Source organism: Calidris pugnax, unplaced genomic scaffold, assembly GCF_001431845.1.
Source record: "Calidris pugnax isolate Ruff unplaced genomic scaffold, ASM143184v1 scaffold161, whole genome shotgun sequence".
In the NCBI taxonomy this organism is placed as follows: Eukaryota; Metazoa; Chordata; class Aves; order Charadriiformes; family Scolopacidae; genus Calidris; species Calidris pugnax.
Window position 1 is genome coordinate 1314574 of NW_015090955.1, and position 27275 is coordinate 1341848.

At 45.2% G+C, this 27275-nt stretch overlaps 1 protein-coding gene across 1 annotated transcript in view; it reads left to right on the forward strand.

The window, feature by feature from the left end:
- Positions 1 to 27275, forward strand: part of UBR4 (ubiquitin protein ligase E3 component n-recognin 4) — a 101725-nt gene that overhangs the window by 48843 nt on the left and 25607 nt on the right. The window contains exons 61-85 of the mRNA XM_014952035.1: positions 331 to 540; positions 1859 to 2008; positions 2706 to 2933; positions 3034 to 3112; positions 6355 to 6597; positions 7496 to 7664; positions 8980 to 9124; positions 11438 to 11523; positions 13661 to 13748; positions 13877 to 14070; positions 15137 to 15376; positions 16526 to 16664; positions 17166 to 17291; positions 17605 to 17733; positions 18182 to 18525; positions 18761 to 18851; positions 19221 to 19305; positions 20863 to 20990; positions 21699 to 21828; positions 22325 to 22377; positions 23104 to 23231; positions 23803 to 23944; positions 25357 to 25438; positions 26329 to 26502; positions 26935 to 27056. Of these exons, the coding sequence (XP_014807521.1) occupies positions 331 to 540; positions 1859 to 2008; positions 2706 to 2933; positions 3034 to 3112; positions 6355 to 6597; positions 7496 to 7664; positions 8980 to 9124; positions 11438 to 11523; positions 13661 to 13748; positions 13877 to 14070; positions 15137 to 15376; positions 16526 to 16664; positions 17166 to 17291; positions 17605 to 17733; positions 18182 to 18525; positions 18761 to 18851; positions 19221 to 19305; positions 20863 to 20990; positions 21699 to 21828; positions 22325 to 22377; positions 23104 to 23231; positions 23803 to 23944; positions 25357 to 25438; positions 26329 to 26502; positions 26935 to 27056 (3705 nt within the window). The remainder of the gene's footprint in view (positions 1 to 330; positions 541 to 1858; positions 2009 to 2705; positions 2934 to 3033; positions 3113 to 6354; positions 6598 to 7495; positions 7665 to 8979; positions 9125 to 11437; positions 11524 to 13660; positions 13749 to 13876; positions 14071 to 15136; positions 15377 to 16525; positions 16665 to 17165; positions 17292 to 17604; positions 17734 to 18181; positions 18526 to 18760; positions 18852 to 19220; positions 19306 to 20862; positions 20991 to 21698; positions 21829 to 22324; positions 22378 to 23103; positions 23232 to 23802; positions 23945 to 25356; positions 25439 to 26328; positions 26503 to 26934; positions 27057 to 27275) is intronic.

Below are 27275 nucleotides of genomic sequence, written 5' to 3' on the forward strand. Positions count from 1 at the left end.
CCTAGTCGTCTAATCCATAGCAGAGTGGCCTCTGGCACATGTGTCGAGGGGAGATTAGACTTAAGAGGAGATTTTATTTGTTTTCCTTTACTAAGCGCTTGTTCAAAAGAGTCTCTGTAAATATTTGAGTTGCTTTTCATAAACACAAAAAAAACCAAAAACCCCAACCTCAGACAAACCCCAAACTTGAAAGCTGCCTGTAAAGTTTTGTAAAAAAACCCCTCTCTTATCCGTACTGTCAGCAACTGCTCTCTGATTCTCAGAGCTTCCCCTGCTCTTCCTCAGGGTGACTCTCAGGTGCTGTAATAATCCATTTTCTCTTTGTTTCAGTCTTCCTCCCTCATCTCCAGTGCCACCGCCGCTGCGCTGTTGAGCTCTGGTGCTGTTGACTACTGTCTGCATGTGCTGAAGTCGTTGCTGGAGTACTGGAAGAGCCAGCAGAACGACGAGGAGCCTGTAGCCACCAGCCAGCTCCTCAAACCTCACACGACTTCTTCTCCACCTGACATGAGCCCTTTTTTCCTCCGCCAGTACGTGAAGGTGAGTCCTGCCCTGCGCTGTGAGCGCTACACAACCTGCCTGAAAAGGCTGCTGCACAGGAGCTAGGAGAATCATAGAATGGTCTAGGTTGGAAGAGACCCTTGGGATCATCGAGTCCAACCATCTCCCCTACTCTACAAAGTCCTCCCCTACACCATGTCCCTCAGCACTGCATCTAAACGGCCCTTAAACACAGCCAGGGATGGGGACTCCACCCCCTCCCTGGGCAGCCTGTTCCAATGCCCGACCACTCTTTCGGGGAAAAATTCCTTCCTAATGTTCAATCTAAACCTACCCTGTTGGAGCTTGAAGCCGTTCCCTCTCGTTCTGTCACTAATTACCTGTGAGAAGAGACCAGCACCAACCTCTCTACAGTGTCCTTTCATGTAGTTGTAGAGAGTGATGAGGTCTCCCCTCAGCCTCCTCTTCCTCACACTAAACAGCCCCAACTCCCTCAGCCGCTCCTCATACGATTTGTTTTCCAGCCCCCTCACCAGCTTCGTTGCCCTCCTCTGCACTCGCTCCAGCACCTCCAGATCTCTCTTGGATTGAGGTGCCCAAAACTGGACACAACACTCGAGGTGTGGCCTCCCCAGTGCTGAGTACAGGGGCACAATCACCTCCCTACTTCTGCTGGTCACACTATTTTTGATACAAAGTTCTTTGCAAAACTGGTTTTCCTTTAGTAGTGCAATTAAAATTTATTCCTTCAGTACATTCCTTCAGATTGCTCTGAGTTCTCTGAGAGAGCAGCCCAGTTGCGGTATCCATCAGTGCACTCCTAAACCAAGCAGTCTGTGGGGCTGCTCTCACTCTTTCTGGTTGTTAGTCTCCCTGAAGGGAAGCTACTCCGTCCCGTGACGCCTTTCCCTGGGCAGGCAGAGTTTCTGAACCATGGCTGCTTATCGTGGTGAGGAATCCTAGCACTCAGTGGGGATTCCCACATTAAATCCTAGCCTTGTTCAACCACCACCGTGTTTTTATGCTAAAATTCTGCTGGAGTCAGGGGGGCTTTGATACGTGTACAGGTGAGGTCAAAAAAGCTTAGTTAAATGTATATTTTCTAAATTGAAATCTCATATTAAAATACCTTATTATTACACATTAGCTTATTGCATCCTAATAGTTGCCATCTAGTTCAAGTTCTCATGCAGATTTGTTGGTTTCTTTTTATTTATCAACTGAGAGTGTTTCTTCTGGCTGCAAAGCAGCAGAAAGGCTTTGTTTTTAGAAGATCAATAAATGCAGCCTGTAGCTTGCCATGACATCACGCTGGAGTGTGCAGTCCCAGAGCCTGATGGGTTGCTCTTGCTTCCAGGGTCACGCTGCAGATGTTTTTGAGGCCTACACACAGCTCCTGACAGAGATGGTCCTGCGCCTGCCCTATCAGATCAAGAAGATCGCAGACACGAACTCCCGCATCCCACCTCCCATCTTCGATCACTCCTGGTTCTACTTTTTGTCTGAGGTAAGTGAGAACGTGATACACCTACAGATTTTAACAAAAAAAAATATTCCACTAATTTTACTGCTTATGGGAGAGATGAGCTTTTGCAGAACTGATCTCAGATCCATCTCTGATTTTTAATCCCCCTTGAAAGAAGGTGAACTGTTGGCTTTGTTTTATTCCTGTTGAACAGGAATCTGTAGGAAAGCATACGTGAAAAATAAGATTGATTTTATTTCCTGTAACTCAATGTTTGCTGCCAGAAAACTTGAATAGAAAACCTTCTCTGAGATGGCACAATGTAACATTGTGCTGGGCTGCTGGCACTTCGTCCTTATAAAAGAGATCAGTAAGATAATTGGGGTGTATGTTTTCAGTTCCTTTGGTTGTAGAACTTCCTACTTGAGATAACAAGTTATCTTACATTTGCACAAGTGCGGGGTAGGATTTCTTAATTAGACTTGACTAGCTTTTTATTGGAGGTCATAGATGGCAAAAAATGGTTTTCAGAAGCTGTTTCACAATCACAGAGTTTAGGATGCAGCGGTGCTGCTGTGCAGTGTTTTTTCTGCCTCTGATTTATGGGTGACTTTACCTTAAATGTGACAAATTCACGAATGCATCTCCCGTCTCTTTTCTTTTTGTAAGAAAACACACGATATTTTTGTTGGCACTGGTGAGTTCACAGTGCTGATGTTGTAGGCTTTTCTTTGTCTAGTACCTGATGATCCAGCAGACTCCGTTCGTGCGCCGCCAAGTCCGCAAGCTTTTGCTCTTTATCTGTGGATCAAAGGATAAGTACCGGCAGCTCAGAGACCTGCACACCTTGGACTCTCACGTTCGGGGAATCAAAAAGCTCCTGGAAGAGCAAGGCATTTTCCTTCGTGCCAGCGTGGTCACGGCGAGCTCGGGCTCTGCCCTGCAGTATGATACGTTGATCAGCTTGGTAAGGAGAAGTGTGCTGCTGCACGAGGGAAAAAGTGTGTGTTGCACTTGTGTATCAGTGATACAAATACTCACGTGGTGTTTAATCCTCTGCCTTTCAGATGGAACATCTAAAGGCCTGTGCGGAAATCGCCACGCAGCGAACAGTGAACTGGCAGAAATTCTGCATTAAAGACGACTGTGAGTTCTTTCTCTGAGAGTGTTTGAGGGAGCAGAGGGGATGCTTTACGTGTCCTGGTTTGAATCAAGACTCCTCAGATGGGGAAGCTCAGCAGAGAAAGGGGGACAGCTGAGAGTTTTGAGTAGGACTGAACTGTTTCCAGTACTAATTATCACACTGCTCTAATTGCATCTGTTCCTTACACAATATGGTGTAATGGATAACTTAAAAGAAGAGGAATAGGAGAGCTGTGTTCTCTTGCTTGCACTGCTGTTGTTCCAGGGTATAATTTGGGATGAAACATTTTACCTTCGTGTACTCAGGTGTAGGGACAGGAAGGTTCTGGGATGGTCCTTGTTGGGGTTCAAAGGGGTTTTTGTGTTCTTTGCAAAACTGGTTTTCCTTTAGTAGTGCAATTAAAATTTATTCCTTCAGTACATTCCTTCAGATTGCTCTGAGTTCTCTGAGAGAGCAGCCCAGTTGCGGTATCCATCAGTGCACTCCTAAACCAAGCGGTTTGTGGGGCTGCTCTCACTCTTTCTGGTTGTTAATCTCCCTGAAGGGAAGCTACTCCGTCCCGTGACGCCTTTCCCTGGGCAGGCAGAGTTTCTGAACCATGGCTGCTTATCGTGGTGAGGAATCCTAGCACTCAGTGGGGATTCCCACATTAAATCCTAGCCTTGTTCAACCACCACCGTGTTTTTATGCTAAAATTCTGCTGGAGTCAGGGGGGCTTTGATACGTGTACAGGTGAGGTCAAAAAAGCTTAGTTAAATGTATATTTTCTAAATTGAAATCTCATATTAAAATACCTTATTATTACACATTAGCTTATTGCATCCTAATAGTTGCCATCTAGTTCAAGTTCTCATGCAGATTTGTTGGCTGCTTTTTATTTATCAACTGAGAGCGTTTCTTCTGGCTGCAAAGCAGCAGAACAGCTTTGTTTTTAGAAGATCAATAAATGCAGCCTGTAGCTTGCCATGACATCACGCTGGAGTGTGCAGTCCCAGAGCCTGATGGGTTGCTCTTGCTTCCAGGGTCACGCTGCAGATGTTTTTGAGGCCTACACACAGCTCCTGACAGAGATGGTCCTGCGCCTGCCCTATCAGATCAAGAAGATCGCAGACACGAACTCCCGCATCCCACCTCCCATCTTCGATCACTCCTGGTTCTACTTTTTGTCTGAGGTAAGTGAGAACGTGATACACCTACAGATTTTAACAAAAAAAAATATTCCACTAATTTTACTGCTTATGGGAGAGATGAGCTTTTGCAGAACTGATCTCAGATCCATCTCTGATTTTTAATCCCCCTTGAAAGAAGGTGAACTGTTGGCTTTGTTTTATTCCTGTTGAACAGGAATCTGTAGGAAAGCATACGTGAAAAATAAGATTGATTTTATTTCCTGTAACTCAATGTTTGCTGCCAGAAAACTTGAATAGAAAACCTTCTCTGAGATGGCACAATGTAACATTGTGCTGGGCTGCTGGCACTTCGTCCTTATAAAAGAGATCAGTAAGATAATTGGGGTGTATGTTTTCAGTTCCTTTGGTTGTAGAACTTCCTACTTGAGATAACAAGTTATCTTTATTCCACTAATTTTACTGCTTATGGGAGAGATGAGCTTTTGCAGAACTGATCTCAGATCCATCTCTGATTTTTAATCCCCCTTGAAAGAAGGTGAACTGTTGGCTTTGTTTTATTCCTGTTGAACAGGAATCTGTAGGAAAGCATACGTGAAAAATAAGATTGATTTTATTTCCTGTAACTCAATGTTTGCTGCCAGAAAACTTGAATAGAGAACCTTCTCTGAGATGGCACAGTGTAACATTTTGCTGGGCTGCTGGCACTTAGTCCTTAAAAAAGAGATCAGTAAGATAATTGGAGTGTATGTTTTCAGTTCCTTTGGTTGTTGAACTTCCTACTTGAGATAACAAGTTATCTTACATTTGCACAAGTGCGGGGTAGGATTTCTTAATTAGACTTGACTAGCTTTTTATTGGAGGCCATAGATGACAAAAAATGCTTTTCAGAAGCTGTTTCACAATTGCAGAGTTCAGGATGCAGCGGTGCTGCTGTGCAGTGGTTTTTCTGCCTCTGATTTATGGGTGACTTTACCTTAAATTTACATTTGCACAAGTGCGGGGTAGGATTTCTTAATTAGACTTGACTAGCTTTTTATTGGAGGTCATAGATGGCAAAAAATGGTTTTCAGAAGCTGTTTCACAATCACAGAGTTTAGGATGCAGCGGTGCTGCTGTGCAGTGTTTTTTCTGCCTCTGATTTATGGGTGACTTTACCTTAAATGTGACAAATTCACGAATGCATCTCCCGTCTCTTTTCTTTTTGTAAGAAAACACACGATATTTTTGTTGGCACTGGTGAGTTCACAGTGCTGATGTTGTAGGCTTTTCTTTGTCTAGTACCTGATGATCCAGCAGACTCCGTTCGTGCGCCGCCAAGTCCGCAAGCTTTTGCTCTTTATCTGTGGATCAAAGGATAAGTACCGGCAGCTCAGAGACCTGCACACCTTGGACTCTCACGTTCGGGGAATCAAAAAGCTCCTGGAAGAGCAAGGCATTTTCCTTCGTGCCAGCGTGGTCACGGCGAGCTCGGGCTCTGCCCTGCAGTATGATACGTTGATCAGCTTGGTAAGGAGAAGTGTGCTGCTGCACGAGGGAAAAAGTGTGTGTTGCACTTGTGTATCAGTGATACAAATACTCACGTGGTGTTTAATCCTCTGCCTTTCAGATGGAACATCTAAAGGCCTGTGCGGAAATCGCCACGCAGCGAACAGTGAACTGGCAGAAATTCTGCATTAAAGACGACTGTGAGTTCTTTCTCTGAGAGTGTTTGAGGGAGCAGAGGGGATGCTTTACGTGTCCTGGTTTGAATCAAGACTCCTCAGATGGGGAAGCTCAGCAGAGAAAGGGGGACAGCTGAGAGTTTTGAGTAGGACTGAACTGTTTCCAGTACTAATTATCACACTGCTCTAATTGCATCTGTTCCTTACACAATATGGTGTAATGGATAACTTAAAAGAAGAGGAATAGGAGAGCTGTGTTCTCTTGCTTGCACTGCTGTTGTTCCAGGGTATAATTTGGGATGAAACATTTTACCTTCGTGTACTCAGGTGTAGGGACAGGAAGGTTCTGGGATGGTCCTTGTTGGGGTTCAAAGGGGTTTTTGGTTTGGGCTGGGGTTTCTTTAATTGCTTTTTTTAATTCAAACTTCAAAGATTTTCTTCTTCTCTCTGCAGCGGTTCTCTATTTCCTCCTTCAAGTCAGCTTCCTGGTAGATGAGGGAGTGTCTCCAGTTCTCCTGCAGCTGCTCTCTTGTGCTCTGTGTGGCAGCAAAGTGCTGTCTGTGGCTTCATCCTCTGGATCATCCAGCACCTCTTCTGCCTCCGCTCCTGCAGCTTCAGGCTCCGGGCAGCCGGCGACACAGAGCAAATCCTCCACTAAAAAGAGCAAGAAAGAGGAAAAGGAAAAGGAGCGAGAGGGTGAGCTGCAGCTGTGCCCTGTTCTGTGGTGTTTTTTAAGGGATGGACTGCTCCTCTCAGCCTTTCTTATTTCTGGTTGCTTCTTCTTGTGATAAATACCACTGTTGTGAAAGGGTCATGGATTGTGGCAAGGGCACTTGCAGGCTTCAGCAATAATTAGGAGAAAAGAGTAGTTTTCCCGTATGTTGATTGGAAAGGAGCAAAGACAGAGCTGTGTGCCCTAAGAGTTGGGGCTGAAGTTCAGTGCTGAGTGTATCCCTAACACACTATGACTATTTATTAACTTGACTGGGCTTTAAGTTACCTAATGTAAATGGCCTGTTCCAGTGACCAAGTAACTTTTGCCTAATTTGGCTGTTCTGGGCTGTAGGAGGTTGAAATGCTCACAGGGATTAAACTACGTACTGGAGATGCACACCCAGTTAGCTCTGCTCAACAATTGTGTTCAGACTTGTTTCCTCTCTCGGACTTGTTAAGCTTCTGTTGGAGCCAGGGCTGCTGTTTAATGGGTACCCAAAGTCCTGGGAAAGTAATTAAGCTTTCCTATAAAAGTCATGGGCATAAATTCTCTTTTGGCTTTTCCTCAAGGAACCGTTTTGGCTTTCTCTATCAGACGATTCTCTGTGAATCTTTTCTCCACCCCATAGTTGATCCTTTTCTTTTTATCAGGATGTGAAGCACATTTCTCAAGTCCTTACTGGCAACTTTTCCAGCAGTTTTCTTCTGTGTTAGTCAGGTTATATTTTTTGGAAAAAGAAAGGAACATTAAATTTGCTTGTTGCCTGAAACACAGTAATTTGTCCAGATTGTCTTTGCTCTATCATCTATAAAACAGCAAACTGGCCTGCCATCTGGTTTTTAAAGTCTGTCTTTTCTTTTGCCACCCCGTGTCCCCTAGGCGAGGGTTCGGGCAGTCAGGAGGACCAGCTGTGCACAGCTCTGGTGAACCAACTGAACAAGTTTGCTGACAAGGAGACCCTCATTCAGTTCCTGCGTTGCTTCTTGCTGGAGTCCAACTCGTCCTCCGTGCGGTGGCAGGCCCACTGCCTCGCGCTCCACATCTACAGGTGAGCAGGGAGGTGACCTACCTGGCTCTCCTCAGCCAGTCTGAGCTCAGTTTTGGGGAGCTCTGTCCTTGTGGAAGAGTTAATGCTTGAGCCTCCATCCTGAAGGATGCTGAGGCTTCAGCAGGTTGAGGGAGGTGACTCGGACCCTCTGCTCCGCTCTGGTGAGACCCTACCTGGAGTCCAGCTCTGGAGTCCTCAGTACAGGAGGGACATGGAGCTGTTGGAGCGGGGCCAGAGGAGGCCACAAAGATGCTGGGAGGGCTGGAGCCCCTCTGCTGTGAGGGGGTGCTGAGAGAGTTGGGGGGATTCAGCCTGGAGAAGAGAAGGCTCCGGGGAGACCTTCCAGCCCCTTCCAGTCCCTCAAGGGGCTCCAGGAAAGCTGGGGAGGGACTCTGGATCAGGGAGGGGAGCCATAGGAGGAGAGGGAAGGGTTTGACACTGAAAGAGGGGAGATTTGCATTAGATCTGGGGAAAAATTGCTTTGGTGTGAGGGTGGTGAGAGCCTGGCCCAGGTTGCCCAGAGAAGCTGTGGCTGCCCCATCCCTGGAGGGGTTCAAGGGCAGGTTGGAGGGGGCTTGGAGGGACCTGGTGTGGTGGGAGGTGTCCCTGCCCAGGGCAGGGGTGGCACTGGGTGGGCTTTAAGGTCCCTTCCAACCCAAACCATTCTGTGATCCCGTTGAGTTGCTCATATGGTTTTGCAGTTACTGGGGCTGGAGGTAGGAGTTAGAGTTAAATATTGACTTCTTTGTTACTGATCAGCTTGAATTATCATCTGCAAGAAGCATTTTATTTCTGTCTGCAGAATCTGGCTCCTGCCATCTGTCGGAGTAGGTACTTGTGGGAGAGTAAATTTGGGAGGCAAGTGCAGGTTCATACGGTTGAAAAGATGGGAGCCACATAGGGAAAGGCACATTTCAGAGAGCTGGGCTCCTTCAGGACTCTGCGCAGTTGTTCCAAGGCAGCTGCTTTCATTGCAGAACGGGTGGGAAAGCTGCTGGGGGCAGGAGGAGATGAGATTTAACTCTGTGAACTCTGATGCATAACAAGATAATAGTTCCCAAGTTTGATGAACCATAACATGTATCTTCCTTTAGAATAAGATTGTGTGCGATGCAGTCTGTGCAGGTATCTGTACAAGCCTAATTGATACATAATCCATTCAACAGGAACTCTAACAAGTCTCAGCAGGAATTGCTGTTGGATCTCATGATTTGATGAAACCAGAACATGTATTTTCCTTTAGAATAAGATCGTGTGCGATGCAGTTTATACAGGTATCTGTACAAGCCTAATTGATACATAATCCATTCTACAGGAACTCTAACAAGTCTCAGCAGGAACTGCTGTTGGATCTCATGTGGTCCATCTGGCCGGAACTTCCTGCCTATGGAAGAAAGGCTGCCCAGTTCGTAGATCTCCTGGGATATTTCTCTCTGAAAACACAGCAGACTGAGAAAAAGGTATGGTGAAGGGGAGGTGCAGCATCCCAGGTCCTGCTGCTTCCTGTGAAGTGTGTTAGTGCTCGTTTATGATACAGCTGGAACAGATTTTCTGTCGAAGGAGCTTCTGGTGGAAATTTTTTTGTTCCCAAAATTTGAATTGCAGGATCCTTAAAAACTGAGGAGTGTGGATTTTACTTTTATTGTTTTGGGGTTTTTGTTGTGGGTTTTTAAATTATTTTTAAGAAATCTTCTTTCCTACAGGAAGGCTTTGTGGAAAAAAACGTTTATCTGCTAGCTCTAATTTTTAGATTTTTGATATTTCAGCTCCTAGAAATCTCTTGTAACCACGACTTTCAAACAAGGGAAGTGATAGGATTTCTTCGGGGACCAGTGGGCTTGAGAACAAGTAATTTAGACACACTGATACACGTGTATGTGTAAAGAGCTGGGAATGCCTTACGGATCTTGGCAGGCATTTGCAGTGATCCAGCTCTGGAGTCCTCAGTACAGGAGGGACATGGAGCTGTTGGAGCGGGGCCAGAGGAGGCCACAAAGATGCTGGGAGGGCTGGAGCCCCTCTGCTGTGAGGGGGTGCTGAGAGAGTTGGGGGGATTCAGCCTGGAGAAGAGAAGGCTCCGGGGAGACCTTCCAGCCCCTTCCAGTCCCTCAAGGGGCTCCAGGAAAGCTGGGGAGGGACTCTGGATCAGGGAGGGGAGCCATAGGAGGAGAGGGAAGGGTTTGACACTGAAAGAGGGGAGATTTGCATTAGATCTGGGGAAAAATTGCTTTGGTGTGAGGGTGGTGAGAGGCTGGCCCGAATTGCTTTGCTGTGAGGGTGGTGAGAGCCTGGCCCAGGTTGCCCCGAGAAGCTGTGGCTGCCCCATCCCTGGAGGGGTTCAAGGGCAGGTTGGAGGGGGCTTGGAGGGACCTGGTGTGGTGGGAGGTGTCCCTGCCCAGGGCAGGGGTGGCACTGGGTGGGCTTTAAGGTCCCTTCCAACCCAAACCATTCTGTGATCCCGTTGAGTTGCTCATATGGTTTTGCAGTTACTGGGGCTGGAGGTAGGAGTTAGAGTTAAATATTGACTTCTTTGTTACTGATCAGCTTGAATTATCATCTGCAAGAAGCATTTTATTTCTGTCTGCAGAATCTGGCTCCTGCCATCTGTCGGAGTAGGTACTTGTGGGAGAGTAAATTTGGGAGGCAAGTGCAGGTTCATACGGTTGAAAAGATGGGAGCCACATAGGGAAAGGCACATTTCAGAGAGCTGGGCTCCTTCAGGACTCTGCGCAGTTGTTCCAAGGCAGCTGCTTTCATTGCAGAACGGGTGGGAAAGCTGCTGGGGGCAGGAGGAGATGAGATTTAACTCTGAACTCTGATGCATAACAAGATAATAGTTCCCAAATTTGATGAAACCAGAACATGTATTTTCCTTTAGAATAAGATCGTGTGCGATGCAGTTTATACAGGTATCTGTACAAGCCTAATTGATACATAATCCATTCTACAGGAACTCTAACAAGTCTCAGCAGGAACTGCTGTTGGATCTCATGTGGTCCATCTGGCCGGAACTTCCTGCCTATGGAAGAAAGGCTGCCCAGTTCGTAGATCTCCTGGGATATTTCTCTCTGAAAACACAGCAGACTGAGAAAAAGGTATGGTGAAGGGGAGGTGCAGCATCCCAGGTCCTGCTGCTTCCTGTGAAGTGTGTTAGTGCTCGTTTATGATACAGCTGGAACAGATTTTCTGTCGAAGGAGCTTCTGGTGGAAATTTTTTTGTTCCCAAAATTTGAATTGCAGGATCCTTAAAAACTGAGGAGTGTGGATTTTACTTTTATTGTTTTGGGGTTTTTGTTGTGGGTTTTTAAATTATTTTTAAGAAATCTTCTTTCCTACAGGAAGGCTTTGTGGAAAAAAACGTTTATCTGCTAGCTCTAATTTTTAGATTTTTGATATTTCAGCTCCTAGAAATCTCTTGTAACCACGACTTTCAAACAAGGGAAGTGATAGGATTTCTTCGGGGACCAGTGGGCTTGAGAACAAGTAATTTAGACACACTGATACACGTGTATGTGTAAAGAGCTGGGAATGCCTTACGGATCTTGGCAGGCATTTGCAGTGATTGGCTGGTGAATAGCATTGTTATTGTGCTAAAGGTCTAATTTTAGGATCTATTGCATTCCCAGGTGATGATTTAACCACATCAATTCCTGTGGGTACAGCATGTGCATCTTCTAGGGGATCTGGAATGGCACAAGATGAGATATGTTTATGTCTTTGTAGCAATAAGAAAAACTGTTGAGATGACAATTATTTTCCTGTTTGCATTTCAGCTGAAGGAATACTCCCAAAAGGCTGTGGAGATCCTCCGCACTCAAAACCACATTCTTACCAACCACCCCAACTCCAACATTTACAAGTGAGTTACTTCTGACTGATCCATTTCACTAAAGGAGGTTTTTAGCAGAGGAGCTGGGATCCCCAGGGGGACACACAATTCTTCTGAGGAGGTGGTGGTGGAGGAAGGAGCCCTGCTGAGATTGGGGCTCGCTGCAGCTCGTCTTGGGAGAACAGCAGATTCCTCCCTGCCATCTCAAACATCGGATATTCCATCCACTATCAGCAGTAATTTTTTTGGCTTTGGCTTTTTTGCTTTTATTTTAGGTAAATGTTACAAAATGCTAGGAACGATTGGGCTGGAGGTAAGAGTAAGAGTTAAATATTGACTTATTTGTTACTGATCAGCTTGAATTATCATCTGCAAGAAGCATTTTATTTCTGTCTGCAGAATCTGGCTCCTGCCATCTGTCGGAGTAGGTACTTGTGGGAGAGTGAATTTGGGAGGCAAGTGCAGGTTCATACGGTTGAAAAGATGGGAGCCACATAGGGAAAGGCACATTTCAGAGAGCTGGGCTCCTTCAGGACTCTGCGCAGTTGTTCCAAGGCAGCTGCTTTCATTGCAGAACGGGTGGGAAAGCTGCTGGGGGCAGGAGGAGATGAGATTTAACTCTGTGAACTCTGATGCATAACAAGATAATAGTTCCCAAGTTTGATGAACCATAACATGTATCTTCCTTTAGAATAAGATTGTGTGCGATGCAGTCTGTGCAGGTATCTGTACAAGCCTAATTGATACATAATCCATTCAACAGGAACTCTAACAAGTCTCAGCAGGAATTGCTGTTGGATCTCATGTGGTCCATCTGGCCGGAACTTCCTGCCTATGGAAGAAAGGCTGCCCAGTTCGTAGATCTCCTGGGATATTTCTCTCTGAAAACACAGCAGACTGAGAAAAAGGTATGGTGAAGGGGAGGTGCAGCATCCCAGGTCCTGCTGCTTCCTGTGAAGTGTGTTAGTGCTCGTTTATGATACAGCTGGAACAGATTTTCTGTCGAAGGAGCTTCTGGTGGAAATTTTTTTGTTCCCAAAATTTGAATTGCAGGATCCTTAAAAACTGAGGAGTGTGGATTTTACTTTTATTGTTTTGGGGTTTTTGTTGTGGGTTTTTAAATTATTTTTAAGAAATCTTCTTTCCTACAGGAAGGCTTTGTGGAAAAAAACGTTTATCTGCTAGCTCTAATTTTTAGATTTTTGATATTTCAGCTCCTAGAAATCTCTTGTAACCACGACTTTCAAACAAGGGAAGTGATAGGATTTCTTCGGGGACCAGTGGGCTTGAGAACAAGTAATTTAGACACACTGATACACGTGTATGTGTAAAGAGCTGGGAATGCCTTACGGATCTTGGCAGGCATTTGCAGTGATTGGCTGGTGAATAGCATTGTTATTGTGCTAAAGGTCTAATTTTAGGATCTATTGCATTCCCAGGTGATGATTTAACCACATCAATTCCTGTGGGTACAGCATGTGCATCTTCTAGGGGATCTGGAATGGCACAAGATGAGATATGTTTATGTCTTTGTAGCAATAAGAAAAACTGTTGAGATGACAATTATTTTCCTGTTTGCATTTCAGCTGAAGGAATACTCCCAAAAGGCTGTGGAGATCCTCCGCACTCAAAACCACATTCTTACCAACCACCCCAACTCCAACATTTACAAGTGAGTTACTTCTGACTGATGCATTTCACTAAAGGAGGTTTTTAGCAGAGGAGCTGGGATCCCCAGGGGGACACACAATTCTTCTGAGGAGGTGGTGGTGGAGGAAGGAGCCCTGCTGAGATTGGGGCTCGCTGCAGCTCGTCTTGGGAGAACAGCAGATTCCTCCCTACCATCTCAAACATGGGATATTCCATCCACTATCAGCAGTAATTTTTTTGGCTTTGGCTTTTTTGCTTTTATTTTAGGTAAATGTTACAAAATGCTAGGAACGATTGGAAAATACAGACTTGCAGAATTGTTGTGTTTTCATACCTTTCATACCTAATAATTACACTAAAATGCTGCCTAGTGAAATGTGCTTTACATTGTAAGGCTTCTGTTACTATATATGGGATGGCACTACAGGTAAATAAAAGTGTTCTGATTTTAGAGGCTTGTGTTTGAAGTCCAGTGAATGGCAAATGACATGTGTTGATGTTCTTGCCCTCATTCCAGCACGCTGTCTGGGCTGGTGGAATTTGATGGCTATTACCTGGAGAGCGATCCTTGCCTTGTCTGCAACAATCCAGAGGTGCCCTTCTGTGTAAGTAACCGCTGTTCTTAATCCCTTCCCTATTTTAGGGATCCCAGCTATTTCCAGCAGCGTGATTTGCTGTTTTTCTGAGGTTTTGGGGATGTAGAGGCAGCTTGTCCTTGGTTTTGTCTCCTCAGTACATCAAGCTTTCCTCCATCAAAGTGGACACGCGGTACACTACCACCCAGCAAGTGGTGAAACTCATCGGCAGCCACACCATCAGCAAAGTGACAGTGAAGATAGGAGACCTGAAACGAACCAAAATGGTCCGAACCATCAACCTCTACTACAACAACAGGACAGTGCAGGCCATAGTGGAGCTGAAAAACAAGTACGTTTGTCCGTGGCTTTTGTGGGCAAGTCTCTGAATTTGACATTATGATTTCTGTTGAGGTGCCTGACTTCTTGTTTTAACTAACCTTCCTTCTCAGACTATTACTTAACACTGTCGGCCCACATTTGATGGGATTGTTCTAAAACTCCTACAATAAATTGTTGAAGAAAAGATGCAGATTTCACCTCGAGCTTAAAATACTCCTGTCAAATTTGTGTGTGCAGACTTTGTGCAGGCTCCATTTGAAGCACATGACTTAATTGTATGAAAGCCAGTATTTATACTGAGAGCACCTGGAGAATTTGACTCGGGAAGGGCTGTGGATGTTTGCAGCACGTCCACAAACGCGGAAAGCATCAGAATGATTTGTTTGAAGCCACATGAAGCCAATAGTAGAATTAAAATTTAGAAGCTGGACGGCCTAACGCTCGGCTGCTGCTTTCCCCACAAAAAAATGGCTCCTTTTCAATACATTGCTCAGTCTGGAGCCAGTTCTGCTTATATGCTTTCCCTTCTTACTTCTTGAGATGTTCTCACCAGAATCAGATCTCTCTGGCTTAGGGATTAATCTGTGCCTGCCGCTTATTGCTTATTTGAAGTCTTAATCCTCTGTGACATCACAAGTGGCTGCTGTGGAGAGGATTATGATGTCACAAAGAGAGGATTCTGACTTCAGGTTGAGAATAAGCAGTGGGAGCAGATGAGATCTTTAGAAATAAATATCCTGTTTTCATGCAAATGTCCTTACTAATAAAAAAATGGAGGTGAAAATCCCTAGAAAATGTCTGTAGAATTAAAGTTTTTCCATGAGGCATCAACAGCTCTTTAATCCTAAACAGTCTCTCTCTATGAAGAGGATAAAGGCTTAAAATGTATTTCTGGCTACATATCATGTCAATACAGAAGCTAAGGAAACGAATCCTAGAACTGCTCTCCATTCATCCCATTTAAAGTAGATTTGGAGCTGAGACGGTTGCATTTGGCTTCTCTTTGTGGGCAGGGAGGAAGGTGCTTCCCCACTGGAAAAAAAAAAAACCCGTGTCTCTTCCTTTCCTTTTCCCAGGCCGGCTCGTTGGCACAAAGCTAAAAAAGTCCAGCTGACCCCAGGGCAGACGGAGGTGAAGATTGATTTGCCTCTGCCCATCGTGGCTTCCAACCTGATGATTGAATTTGCTGATTTCTATGAGAATTACCAAGCTTCCACCGAGACCCTGCAGTGTCCCCGGTGCAGCGCCTCCGTCCCGGCCAACCCGGGGGTGTGTGGCAACTGCGGTGAAAACGTGTACCAGTGTCACAAGTGCAGGTAGGTTGGCCTTCATCTCCCTTCCTCCCCACAGAGCCAGTGCCAGGGGAGGTTTACACAGCCCCTTGTGCTGTTGCCCGAGTTGGATGTTCAACAAAATACCCTGCGATTGAAATACACGATTCTGGGTAATACAACCCCACAATCAAATTAGTGGGGAAGTATAAAACAGGCTTACAGGGATTTAAGGTTAATGCAGGCGAACAAAGGAAACCTGAGAGGGCGATACTGCAAGAAGGCAGAAGTTTCAGATTGAGCCCTCAGAAGTTTAAAAAAGACAGTTCCCCCGAGGAGGTTATTTTTGGCCTGTTTGAGGGCGTGAGGCTGGAGTTTGATTGTGGGATGGCAGGGGGTGTCCCTGCAGGATCCCTGACTTAACGTGCTGGACAGACAGTGCTCGCTTGTCTCTTCAGAGCTTTTGTTGTGCTCTCCTCATTCAGAGCAGGGCTCAGGGCAGAATTTACTGTGTGCTATTCAAGCTTTCACTACAGTATTATAAATCCTTCTCTTTTGTGAGTTTTGTCTCCTGATCTGACATCTCTTCTCCCCTTATTGTTGTCCCGTATTTCCCTGTAATCCTCAGCGAATTCAAGGTGTTGGGCAGATACTTGCCACAGAGCAGGTGATTACTGGAATATTGAAAGGTTTCCACGTATCTTCTTGAATTATGGGAGCTATAAATCTCTTCGTGTCGTGCTACTCTGCTCGGTGGCAGGGTAATAAGTATGCTGTAGCTCGTCCCACTGCAACGGGGTGAAGACTGAAAGCTGTTGAAAGCTTAGTCCTTGCAAACCAAAATTGTTTCCTTTTATCTGTGTTCTTGCTAAGGGCACAGTGCCCTACTCTGATGTTCTGCTGGGAATTACTGTCGTTCAAGTAGAATTGTTAGGAACACATTCACATCTGTTTCTGCTTTTGTCGGCCAGAATGTGGCACCACTTGTGTAAGGGCTTTTTTGTTGCCTGATTTGTAGGTTTTGATTCTCTTGTGTTTCACTTGTGGCTCCCTCAGGGCAGTTTGGAGGCTCAGACCTTTTAAGGGTCGTTCTTCTCTTTTTACCTACTGAGTCCATTCACAGCTCCCTTCATTGCCTCGGTTACCTTGATAAAGCTCAGCTGAGTTCTTTGCCCTTTCCAACTTGCCTTTCAGATCCATTAATTATGACGAGAAAGATCCCTTCCTTTGCAATGCCTGTGGGTTCTGCAAATACGCTCGCTTTGACTTCATGTTGTACGCCAAGCCCTGCTGCGCCGTGGATCCCATAGAAAACGAAGAGGATCGGAAGAAGGTGAGACTAAGAGCAGGTTCATCCATGAGATGCTGCATCTCTTGGCCAGGTCAGCAGCTTAGGGACATCAGAGGTCCATCCCTCTTGGGATTAACAGAAGCAGGATGTGGGATGACCCTTTGTTTTTTTCCAGAAAAGGGCAAAAGAGGTGAAAGCCTTGGAGGTTGGTAGTTTGTAGAATTGAAAAATCATGTCTGAACGTAAAATGAGAGTTTTCCTTTCCTTTTTTACTCTCAGGCAGTAACAAATATCAACACTCTCCTGGACAAGGCTGACAGAGTGTACCACCAGCTGATGGGCCACCGGATGCTGATGCAGCAGCATAGGGACATCAGAGGTCCATCCCTCTTGGGGTTAACAGAAGCAGGATGTGGGATGACCCTTTGTTTTTTTCCAGAAAAGGGCAAAAGAGGTGAAAGCCTTGGAGGTTGGTAGTTTGTAGAATTAAAAAATCATGTCTGAACATAAAATAAGAGTTTTCCTTTCCTTTTTTACTCTCAGGCAGTAACAAATATCAACACTCTCCTGGACAAGGCTGACAGAGTGTACCACCAGCTGATGGGCCACCGACCGCAGCTGGAAAACCTGCTGTGTAAAGTGAATGAGGCGGCTCCTGAAAAGCCCCAGGTAAGAAGGGACAGAGGGATCTTACCCAGAACTCCAGGCTGGTGGGACACTGGGCTTTGTACTTCCAAGAACAACAAAAGCTCCTTGCCTCCCATGCTGTTCTGCAGTAGTTAATTTTGTGTGTAGCCTCCATATGTGATTCCTTTTTGTTTTCCCCTCTGTTCCAGGCACCCAGAACTCCGGGCTGGTGGGACACTGGGCTTTGTACTGCCAAGAACAACGAAAGCTCCTTGCCTCCCACGCTGTTCTGCAGTAGTTAATTTTGTGTGTAGCCTCCATATGTGATTCCTTTTTGTTTTCCCCTCTGTTCCAGGATGAATCTGGGAGCAGTGGAGGGATAAGTTCTACCTCAGCCAGTGTGAATAGATATATACTCCAGTTAGCCCAAGAGTATTGTGGTGACTGCAAGAACTCTTTCGATGAACTCTCCAAAATCATCCAGGTATGATGTGCTTTGATTTGAATTTGGGTCTTCTGTTTTCTTCTATCACTGGATACACAGCATATCAGAACTAGAAAGTAAGATGTTGCTATTCAGAGTTCAATTATATCGTTAACAATAGGTGTCAGCTGCATGTTTTCATGGAAGTAACAAATTAATCATTTCTAAAAGCTATGGTTGCTGTGGATTTGTCACATTTCCAGTGTTACATTGCATGTAATGTAGGCAACAAGCCCTTAAACAGGGCAGAGGGACTAAGTCCCCCACAGGGACTTAGGCTGGTGTTTCTAATGGATTTCCCAAGTCTCCCATTGTCATGAAAGATTTCAAGTTCTAAGATACTTGATTTCTCCACAAAATATAGAGTGAAAATAACCTGAGTGGGATGAACAATCACGCGCTGCCTCGCAATTCCACAACTTTCATTTCTCCTTTTCCATATTTCCAGAAAGTGTTTGCCTCTCGAAAGGAACTCCTGGAATATGATCTCCAACAGAGAGAGGCAGCAACGAAGAGCTCCCGAACCACTGTCCAGCCCACCTTCACTGCCAGCCAGTACCGTGCCTTGTCCGTCTTGGGCTGTGGCCACACGTCATCCACTAAATGCTACGGCTGTGCCTCCGCCGTCACCGAGCACTGCATAACGTTGCTCCGGGCTTTGGCCACCAACTCTGCCATCAGGCACATCCTTGTGTCCCAGGGCCTTATCCGAGAGCTTTTTGACTACAACCTGCGCCGGGGCGCGGCCACCATGCGGGAGGAGGTCCGGCAGCTCATGTGCCTTCTCACCAGGTGAGATCTGATGTGGCTTTTGCAACCCTCTGACTTCCAGTGAGCTCTGGAAATGCACCTGGGTGTAAATTCACAACCAGGAGGGAGTAGCTTTATAGAAGAGATGTCTTACATCAGCAAACTGTAGATGTAACTGCTTGTAATTTGTTACCAACTAAACTGAAATCCCAGGAGTTCTTGGTATTTAGTAGGAGCACAGCATAACAGTGTTCTTTTTTTTTCCTTCTGGAATTAGGGACAATCCAGAGGCCACGCAGCAAATGAATGACTTAATCATTGGGAAGGTTTCTGCAGCTCTGAAGGGACACTGGGCAAATCCAGACTTGGTGAGAGACTCCACTCTTTCCCTATTTCTTTTTTCTCCCCTTCTGTGACTGCTGGTGTATTCGAATCACTGAGGCTTCTCTATTATCATGGTCTATTTGTAGTACAGAAGGTGTCTGTGTCTTGATAGGAGTTAAGATAAATGTTAGAGTAAAGCATAAAATGATGTGATGAGGTTTCCTCAGGCGGTTCTGCCTGTCTTGGCTGTTGCTTGCAGCTCTCAAATCGGTCGTCCCAGACGGGCATGGGATTAAATTGACTTAGATCCATATGTTTTGAACCTGTGTTTTTTTAAATATCAGAAGGCAAAAAGGACTGCTGGCTGCTTCACCAGGGCTTCTGAAGCCTTTGAACGTGTGTCTGTGTTACAGGCTAGCAGCCTCCAGTATGAAATGTTGCTGCTGACAGATTCCATCTCGAAGGAAGACAGTTGCTGGGAGCTCCGACTGCGTTGTGGTGAGTTCAAAAGATAGTGTGAAAGCTTTATTTTAAAATGCTCGGCCCAGGTCTGTGCACTGTAATAAGATTTATTTCTTTTTTAAGGAAGGGAACTGATTCTGACTCAGTTTATGATTAGGGTTAAAAGTGGAGTTAGCACCAGAGAGCTTTGCTTTGGGGTAGTGTGTTTCTTGAGACAGGAGCACTGAAAGATGGAAAGATGGAGGCTGGAAGGGAAGGATGGCAACACTCTCCTGCAATAATAAAAAATAATTGTTTTCCATCCATGGCTGCATGAGAATGTGATAGTTTTGCTTCAGGAGATGAGGTCTTGCCTAACTCTAAACACTTTTAGTGTGCTGTGTAGAGCTGTGGAGGTGTCCTGTCTACAGATCTTACAGTGGAATGAAAATTTGCGTCTGTCTTTCAGCTCTCAGCCTCTTCCTGATGAGGAGGTAGTAGGTTTATAGAGGAGATGTCTTACATCAGCAAACTGTAGATGTAACTGCTTGTAATTTGTTACCAACTAAACTGAAATCCCAGGAGTTCTTGGTATTTAGTAGGAGCACAGCATAACAGTGTTCTTTTTTTTTCCTTCTGGAATTAGGGACAATCCAGAGGCCACACAGCAAATGAATGACTTAATCATTGGGAAGGTTTCTGCAGCTCTGAAGGGACACTGGGCAAATCCAGACTTGGTGAGAGACTCCACTCTTTCCCTATTTCTTTTTTCTCCCCTTCTGTGACTGCTGGTGTATTCGAATCACTGAGGCTTCTCTATTATCATGGTCTATTTGTAGTACAGAAGGTGTCTGTGTCTTGATAGGAGTTAAGATAAATGTTAGAGTAAAGCATAAAATGATGTGATGAGGTTTCCTCAGGCGGTTCTGCCTGTCTTGGCTGTTGCTTGCAGCTCTCAAATCGGTCGTCCCAGACGGGCATGGGATTAAATTGACTTAGATCCATATGTTTTGAACCTGTGTTTTTTTAAATATCAGAAGGCAAAAAGGACTGCTGGCTGCTTCACCAGGGCTTCTGAAGCCTTTGAACGTGTGTCTGTGTTACAGGCTAGCAGCCTCCAGTATGAAATGTTGCTGCTGACAGATTCCATCTCGAAGGAAGACAGTTGCTGGGAGCTCCGACTGCGTTGTGGTGAGTTCAAAAGATAGTGTGAAAGCTTTATTTTAAAATGCTCGGCCCAGGTCTGTGCACTGTAATAAGATTTATTTCTTTTTTAAGGAAGGGAACCGATTCTGACTCAGTTTATGATTAGGGTTAAAAATGGAGTTAGCACCAGAGAGCTTTGCTTTGGGGTAGTGTGTTTCTTGAGACAGGAGCACTGAAAGATGCAGAATAGGATGAAGGATGGAGGTGGGAAGGGAAGGATGGCAACACTCTCTTGCCATAATAAAAAATAATTGTTTTCCATCCATGGCTGCATGAGAATGTGATAGTTTTGCTTGAGGAGATGAGGTCTTGCCTAACTCTAAACACTTTTAGTGTGCTGTGTGGAGCAGTGGGGGTGTCCTATCTGCAGATCTTACAGTGAAATGAAAATTTGCATCTGTCTTTCAGCTCTCAGCCTCTTCCTGATGGCAGTGAACATTAAGACTCCAGTGGTTGTTGAAAACATCACCCTCATGTGCCTGCGCATTCTTCAAAAGCTGATCAAGCCACCTGCTCCAACCAGCAAGAAAAACAAGGTACTGCCTTAGATGTTGAGCAAAGCATCTGAAAATTTGCTGATTAAAGTCTGGCACACCGATCTCAGTGATTAATAACCTTGTGAGGAAGCTGGGGCTTGCTTCTGCTGGTCATGGTTACTAGGAAGGCACAAGCCCTGTCACTCTTGTCTTTGCAAACTGCAAATTACAGGCCATTGCTTTCTTTTTTTTGCAGTTCTTTGGTGGCTTAGACCACTACTATTCAAACCCCAACTTTGCGTTTTTCCACTCAGATTTGGGGCATGGGAAAAGAGCTACTTCAAAGCTAGGCTTGGTTATTTTGGGTGGACTTTCGGTGCTTTCAGCAGCTTTGTAGAATCAAGTACCTTTGACTCAAATTTTGAAATTCAAAGGTACGGTTCTGATAAAAATGGTATTGATTGGCTGCTTCTTGATTGTCATTTAGGATAACACTTGCAAGGGAGCAGATTTGTTTCTGCTTTGGTCTAGCTGTCTGGTGATCACAGAGGGGTGATAAAGATGGGTTTCCATGTATTTCAGTAGTAACTGGAACGAAGCATCTCTCTTAATTTATCACTAAGAGAAACTGTATTACCCTGCTGTTGTCCAAAAGCTGCATTTGCTTATTCACGGAGCAGACACAACGAGTGATTCACCTGCAGGAGTTATTCTTAGGGGAACAGGCTGTGGCTTTCTGAAAAATCATAGAGCTTTTTTGTTCATTAGGATGTGCCTGTGGATGCTCTCACCACTGTGAAGCCTTACAGCAACGAAATCCATGCACAAGCTCAGCTGTGGCTTAAGAGGGACCCCAAAGCATCATATGAAGCTTGGAAAAAGTGCCTCCCTGCCAGAGGTAGTCCTGTGCTTTTAACTTTGTGCAGTTTTGTGAAGGAACATGTATGTCCCTCCAGGTTTAATAAGGAATATGCTTCTGTAGAGTTGTGTTTGCTTCTGTCCCGTGCCATCTGATGCCATCTTTCCACTTAGCTGAGTTGTCCCTGGAGATCGTAGCACTGGCTCTCCTAGGCTGTGTTGCACAAACCCTGAGCAGAGAATGCACTGTGCCTGAAGATAATCAGGGGAATGTAAAAAATGAAACTTGTTGCTCTTTTAAAACTATACCAGCCAACTGAAAAGCTGATTGAATTCCTTGAGAGACTGTGGATTTGCATCTGGCTTGGAAGTAAACATAGCTCCGTGCGGAAGGGAATACAGCAGCAGAAAGAAAACAGAACCTGTCCAGCTTCTCAGCTGGAGTTTGGGAATTCCAGTATGAAGAAAAGAACTAGAATAGTAGTTTACAGTTAATAACTGCTGGCAGTTCTCTTGAGCTGTGTTCAATATTGCAGGTATAGATGCCAACGGGAAACCTCCCAGAGGGAGCAGATTTGTTTCTGCTTTGGTCTAGCTGTCTGGTGATCACAGAGGGGCAATAAAGATGGGTTTACTTGTATTTCTTGTAACTTGTTTACTTGTATTACTTGTAACTGGAACGAAGCATCTCTCTTATTTTATCACTAAGAGAAACTGTATTACCCTGCTGTTGTCCAAAAGCTGCATTTGCTTATTCATGGAGCAGACACAACCAGTGATTCACCTGCAGGAGTTATTCTTAGGGGAACAGGCTGTGGCTTTCTGAAGAATCATCGAGCTTTTTTGTTTATTAGGATGTGCCTGTCCCACATCTAAGCATTTATCCAGTAGCCTGCACGTTCGTAAACTCTGGACCTTAATAGCCATGGTGCTTCTGCGTCTCTACTTAGCTGCATTTTGACTACTCAATTTTCATAAGACCGCATCTAAGCATTTATCCAGTAGCCTGCATGTTTGTAAACTCTGGACCTTAATAGCCATGGTGCTCCTGCCTCTCTAGTCAGCTGCATTTTGACTACTCAATTTTCATAAGTTCTGGGCAAGTTTTTCATCTTGTATATGTGGATTAATCCTACGCCTACACAGTGCCTTGTTTAAACATTTTGATGGTGACCAAAGTAGACATTCTCCCAGAATGAAATGCTTGGAAGGACGAGAGAGCACTGCCACCGGGTCACCAAACTGTCCTGATGGCTGCTGTGCCTTTTGGTAAGATATCCCCAATTTTTCTGTGTGCACCCAATGATCCTGTCTGCCAACGCTCTCCCCTCAGGTGCTGTTCACTCCTGCCACTCAAGCTGCCCGACAGGCTGCCTGCACCATTGTGGAAGCTCTGGCCACCATCCCCAGCCGCAAGCAGCAGGTCCTTGATCTCCTGACAAGGTATTGTTGTGTTGCTGCACTTTGACAGCTCCCAGGATTATTTTTTTTCTTTAATTCCCATGAGAACCTCTCCCTTCTTCCAACTTTTCTCACACCTCTCCATTGTGTACCTCTGTTTCACAGGTCTTTTTTGGCTGGATTCTAAAACTTAATTAGCTGGGATGGTATAGATTTAGGGAGGCTTTTTTTTTTTTGCTGCCTGGCAATAAGCTCTTGCAGTTGTGTGCTTTTTCTAGAGAATTTTGGCTTTTTCAACTTCTTTTTCCCACCAGCAAATGGTGTTGAGCTGTGTGGACAGCATTCCCCTGCCTCTTAAACAGCAAAGTCATAGGATGAACCCTATTCCAGCTCCTGTGATGTAACTTACCCCAATTGATGCTGGTAGGAACTCCTTTTTGGGACAAAATACCACTTTATATCTATTGAGTACTGACTATCAGTTATGCTGGTAGCTGGGAGGATGACAGAGGAGGATTTCTGGAGGCTTTTTCTTTCTTTCCACGGCGTCCTTAAGCTGTGAATACCCCTTGTTACTGTGAAGTGGTTTCCAGCTTGTGTTTCTCTTCACCAGTTACCTGGACGAGCTGAGCATTGCTGGCGAGTGTGCCGCCGAGTACCTGGCCCTGTACCAGAAGCTCATCAAACCAGCCCACTGGAAGATCTACCTGGCAGCCAGGGGGGTTCTGCCCTATATCGGCAGCCTCATCACTAAGGTATGGACTTGTGTGGAGGACTTAGGTAGCAACAGAAAGCTTCACCTCTCCATTTGGCTTTTTCTCATAGAATCATAGAATCATCTAGGTTGGAAGAGACCCTTGGGATCATCGAGTCCAACCATCTCCCCTACTCTACAAAGTCCTCCCCTACACCATGTCCCTCAGCACTGCATCTAAACGGCCCTTAAACACAGCCAGGGATGGGGACTCCACCCCCTCCCTGGGCAGCCTGTTCCAATGCCCGACCACTCTTTCAGTGAAAAATTCCTTCCTAATGTTCAATCTAAACCTCCCCTGTTGGAGCTTGAAGCCGTTCCCTCTCGTTCTGTCACTAATTACCTGTGAGAAGAGACCAGCACCAACCTCTCTACAGTGTCCTTTCATGTAGTTGTAGAGAGTGATGAGGTCTCCCCTCAGCCTCCTCTTCCTCACACTAAACAGCCCCAGCTCCTTCAGCCGCTCCTCATACGATTTGTTTTCCAGCCCCCTCACCAGCTTCGTTGCCCTCCTCTGCACTCGCTCCAGCACCTCCAGATCTCTCTTGGATTGAGGTGCCCAAAACTGGACACAACACTCGAGGTGTGGCCTCCCCAGTGCTGAGTACAGGGGCACAATCACCTCCCTACTTCTGCTGGTCACACTATTTTTGATACAAGCCAGAATGCCATTGGTTTTCTTGGCCACCTGGGCACACGGCCGGCTCGTATTCAGCCTCCTTTGAAATCTTCCCCTCTTCCTTCGCTGCCCCGTTGCTGACCCTTGGCAGGTTTATGAAGTTCACGCTTCTGCGCTGTCATCTCTGAAAAAAAAGAGCTGCAGTGGTTTTAGCCCCAGCTGTAGCCTTCCTCAGCCCCAACTGGCTGGTACACATTAATTAACTGCTCTGGGGGCAGCCGTGCTACGGGGTATAAATATTGGTGCGCTGACTTGGCACCAGGTCCCAGTTGGAAGCTGGCTTAGCTGCCAGACTGGGCTCCGAAAGCCTGTAATGACAAGGGGGGATTAGGTGTGCTACTGTTCCCTGAGTGTGAGTTACAGCCTGTTGGAGAAGCACCACGTTTAAGTTGTAGTTTTCAGAGTGTTAGGTCTTAGGAGTTTGCTGTGTTGATCCCTTGTTTGCTCCAAAGAGGCAGATGACACTGTCCTGTATTAGTGGTGGCCTTGAGTCCATCGTGGAGGACCACTGGAGCAAAGCAGTGCTAATAGGGAGAAAAAGGGGAAGGTATTTTGGGTTTTTTTTTCCTCTCCTCTCCCCCTTCCCTCCCAGCTGCTCCATTGCACTTATAATTTTTCTGTGACTGGCTCTTTTGCTTTGCTGTGTTCCCTTGTACCCCATGTTAGACACTCGCCAGCTACTCCTTATTGGCATCACAGTTTCTTATCCTAATGGGCTTGTTAATTATTTTCAGGAAATAGCTCGTTTACTTGCCTTGGAAGAAGCAACACTCAGCACTGATTTGCAGCAGGGATATGCCTTGAAGAGTCTCACAGGTATTTGGTGACATCAACACAAGTCTTGTAGTAGGATTAGAGACAGAGTGATGGTTGTTCTGTAACAGCATGTAGCAGAATTTCAAAGAGATGTGATTCAGTGTATTGCAATTGTCAGCGTTGGATTGTTGCCATCAGTTTAACACTTAATACTTAAATGGATTTTTTTTCCATAGTTTTTTGTGGTCAGTTTGAGTTTTTAATTACTTGAACTGTGGTAATGTATTATAAACAAACTTGGTCACATCACTTTTCTCCTCCATTTCTTAAATACATTCATTGTGCAGTGTAATTCCTGCAGCAATTTGCTGATTTATTCCTATCTGTTGTTTCCTACCTACTTGTTTTATGGTGGCTTTTCTTTTTTTAAATCCTCTAGGGTATACTTTTTTCAAAAACTTGTTGAAAATGGAAAAACATCATTAGCTAGAACATTCTTTTTCATATCCTCTTCCATGGGCTAATTCATAAAGCCTGGCTTCTTGCAAGAAAAAAGCATGTTGATCTGTGATGGGAAAGAATCCAAGCATTTGCTGATTCCTTATTATAGGAATGACCAATTTGGTGATGTAACTGATAAGTCACATACCACTCTTGCTCTTGCATCCTCAGAGCTAGCCTGAATATTGGAAGGGGAGCAGTCAACTGCTTTTGGAATGAAAGTGACAGAAAAATGTCAAAAAAGTGCGGAATTTCATATCAAGCACTTAGAAAGCTCCTTTATACCCTTTCCTCATTCCCTCACCATGGTCTCCAGCAACGGGAGTTGTAACAAGCCATTTCATTGTGCTGCTTTTGTGATATTGTGCCCTATTTGCCGGCCACATGAGATTTAGAGCCAACAAATCAAGCTCTCTCTCCCTCTCCCTGAACATCTCATTGCTTTATAGGTCTTCTCTCTTCCTTCGTGGAGGTGGAGTCCATCAAAAGGCACTTCAAGAGCCGCCTGGTGGGTACGGTCCTGAATGGTTACCTGTGTTTGAGGAAGCTGGTGGTACAGAGAACAAAGCTCATCGATGAAACCCAGGACATGCTGCTGGAGATGCTGGAAGATATGACAACAGGTAAAACCACCTTGGTTCCGTAAATCCAGAGTGTGGCTCAACCAGTATGAAAAAACAGGTGGTTACAGCCACACAAAGAACTTCTGTCTAAAAGACTGCTATAGTGAACGGCTTTTTTTGTTGCTTGGACCTTCCAGTATTTCCTTTTGGCACAGAAAAGGTAAATAATGTTCCTGGAGTCATCTCTTACTTTCAAGGAATTTAAACTTCCCCCTTTTTATGGGATTGCTTTACTGCAGCCCAAGCGTGCAAAGGGTTTTCCTAATAAACGTGCCAGTAAATAACCGCTCATCTTTTAAGCAGTGGATATGCAAAGGAAGAGGGCACCAAAGTGTGGTGCTTATTGCAGACAGGTTTATTGTGTGTGCTGAGTTAAAGTGGAACCTGTAAAATTGACTCCTGTGTCTTTTTAATACTTCTGTTTCTTGGCAGGCACGGAATCGGAAACCAAAGCCTTTATGGCAGTGTGTATAGAGACTGCCAAACGTTACAGCCTCGACGACTACAGGACTCCAGTCTTCATCTTTGAGAGACTCTGCAGTATTATCTACCCTGTAAGTACAGAGATGGCTGTAGCATCACTTATAACTTTACATTTCCTAAACAGATACAATTGCTTGCATTTTGGCAAAAAACCAATAGTGTCTACAATAATGATTTCATATTAGCTGGTGCAGGACTGCAGTAGTATCCCATTTTGGGGTTTTGTGTTCAGGTTCCCTGCTGTGGCACGCTCTGTGCAAACAAGCAGAACCAGGAGTGGTGTTTCATGC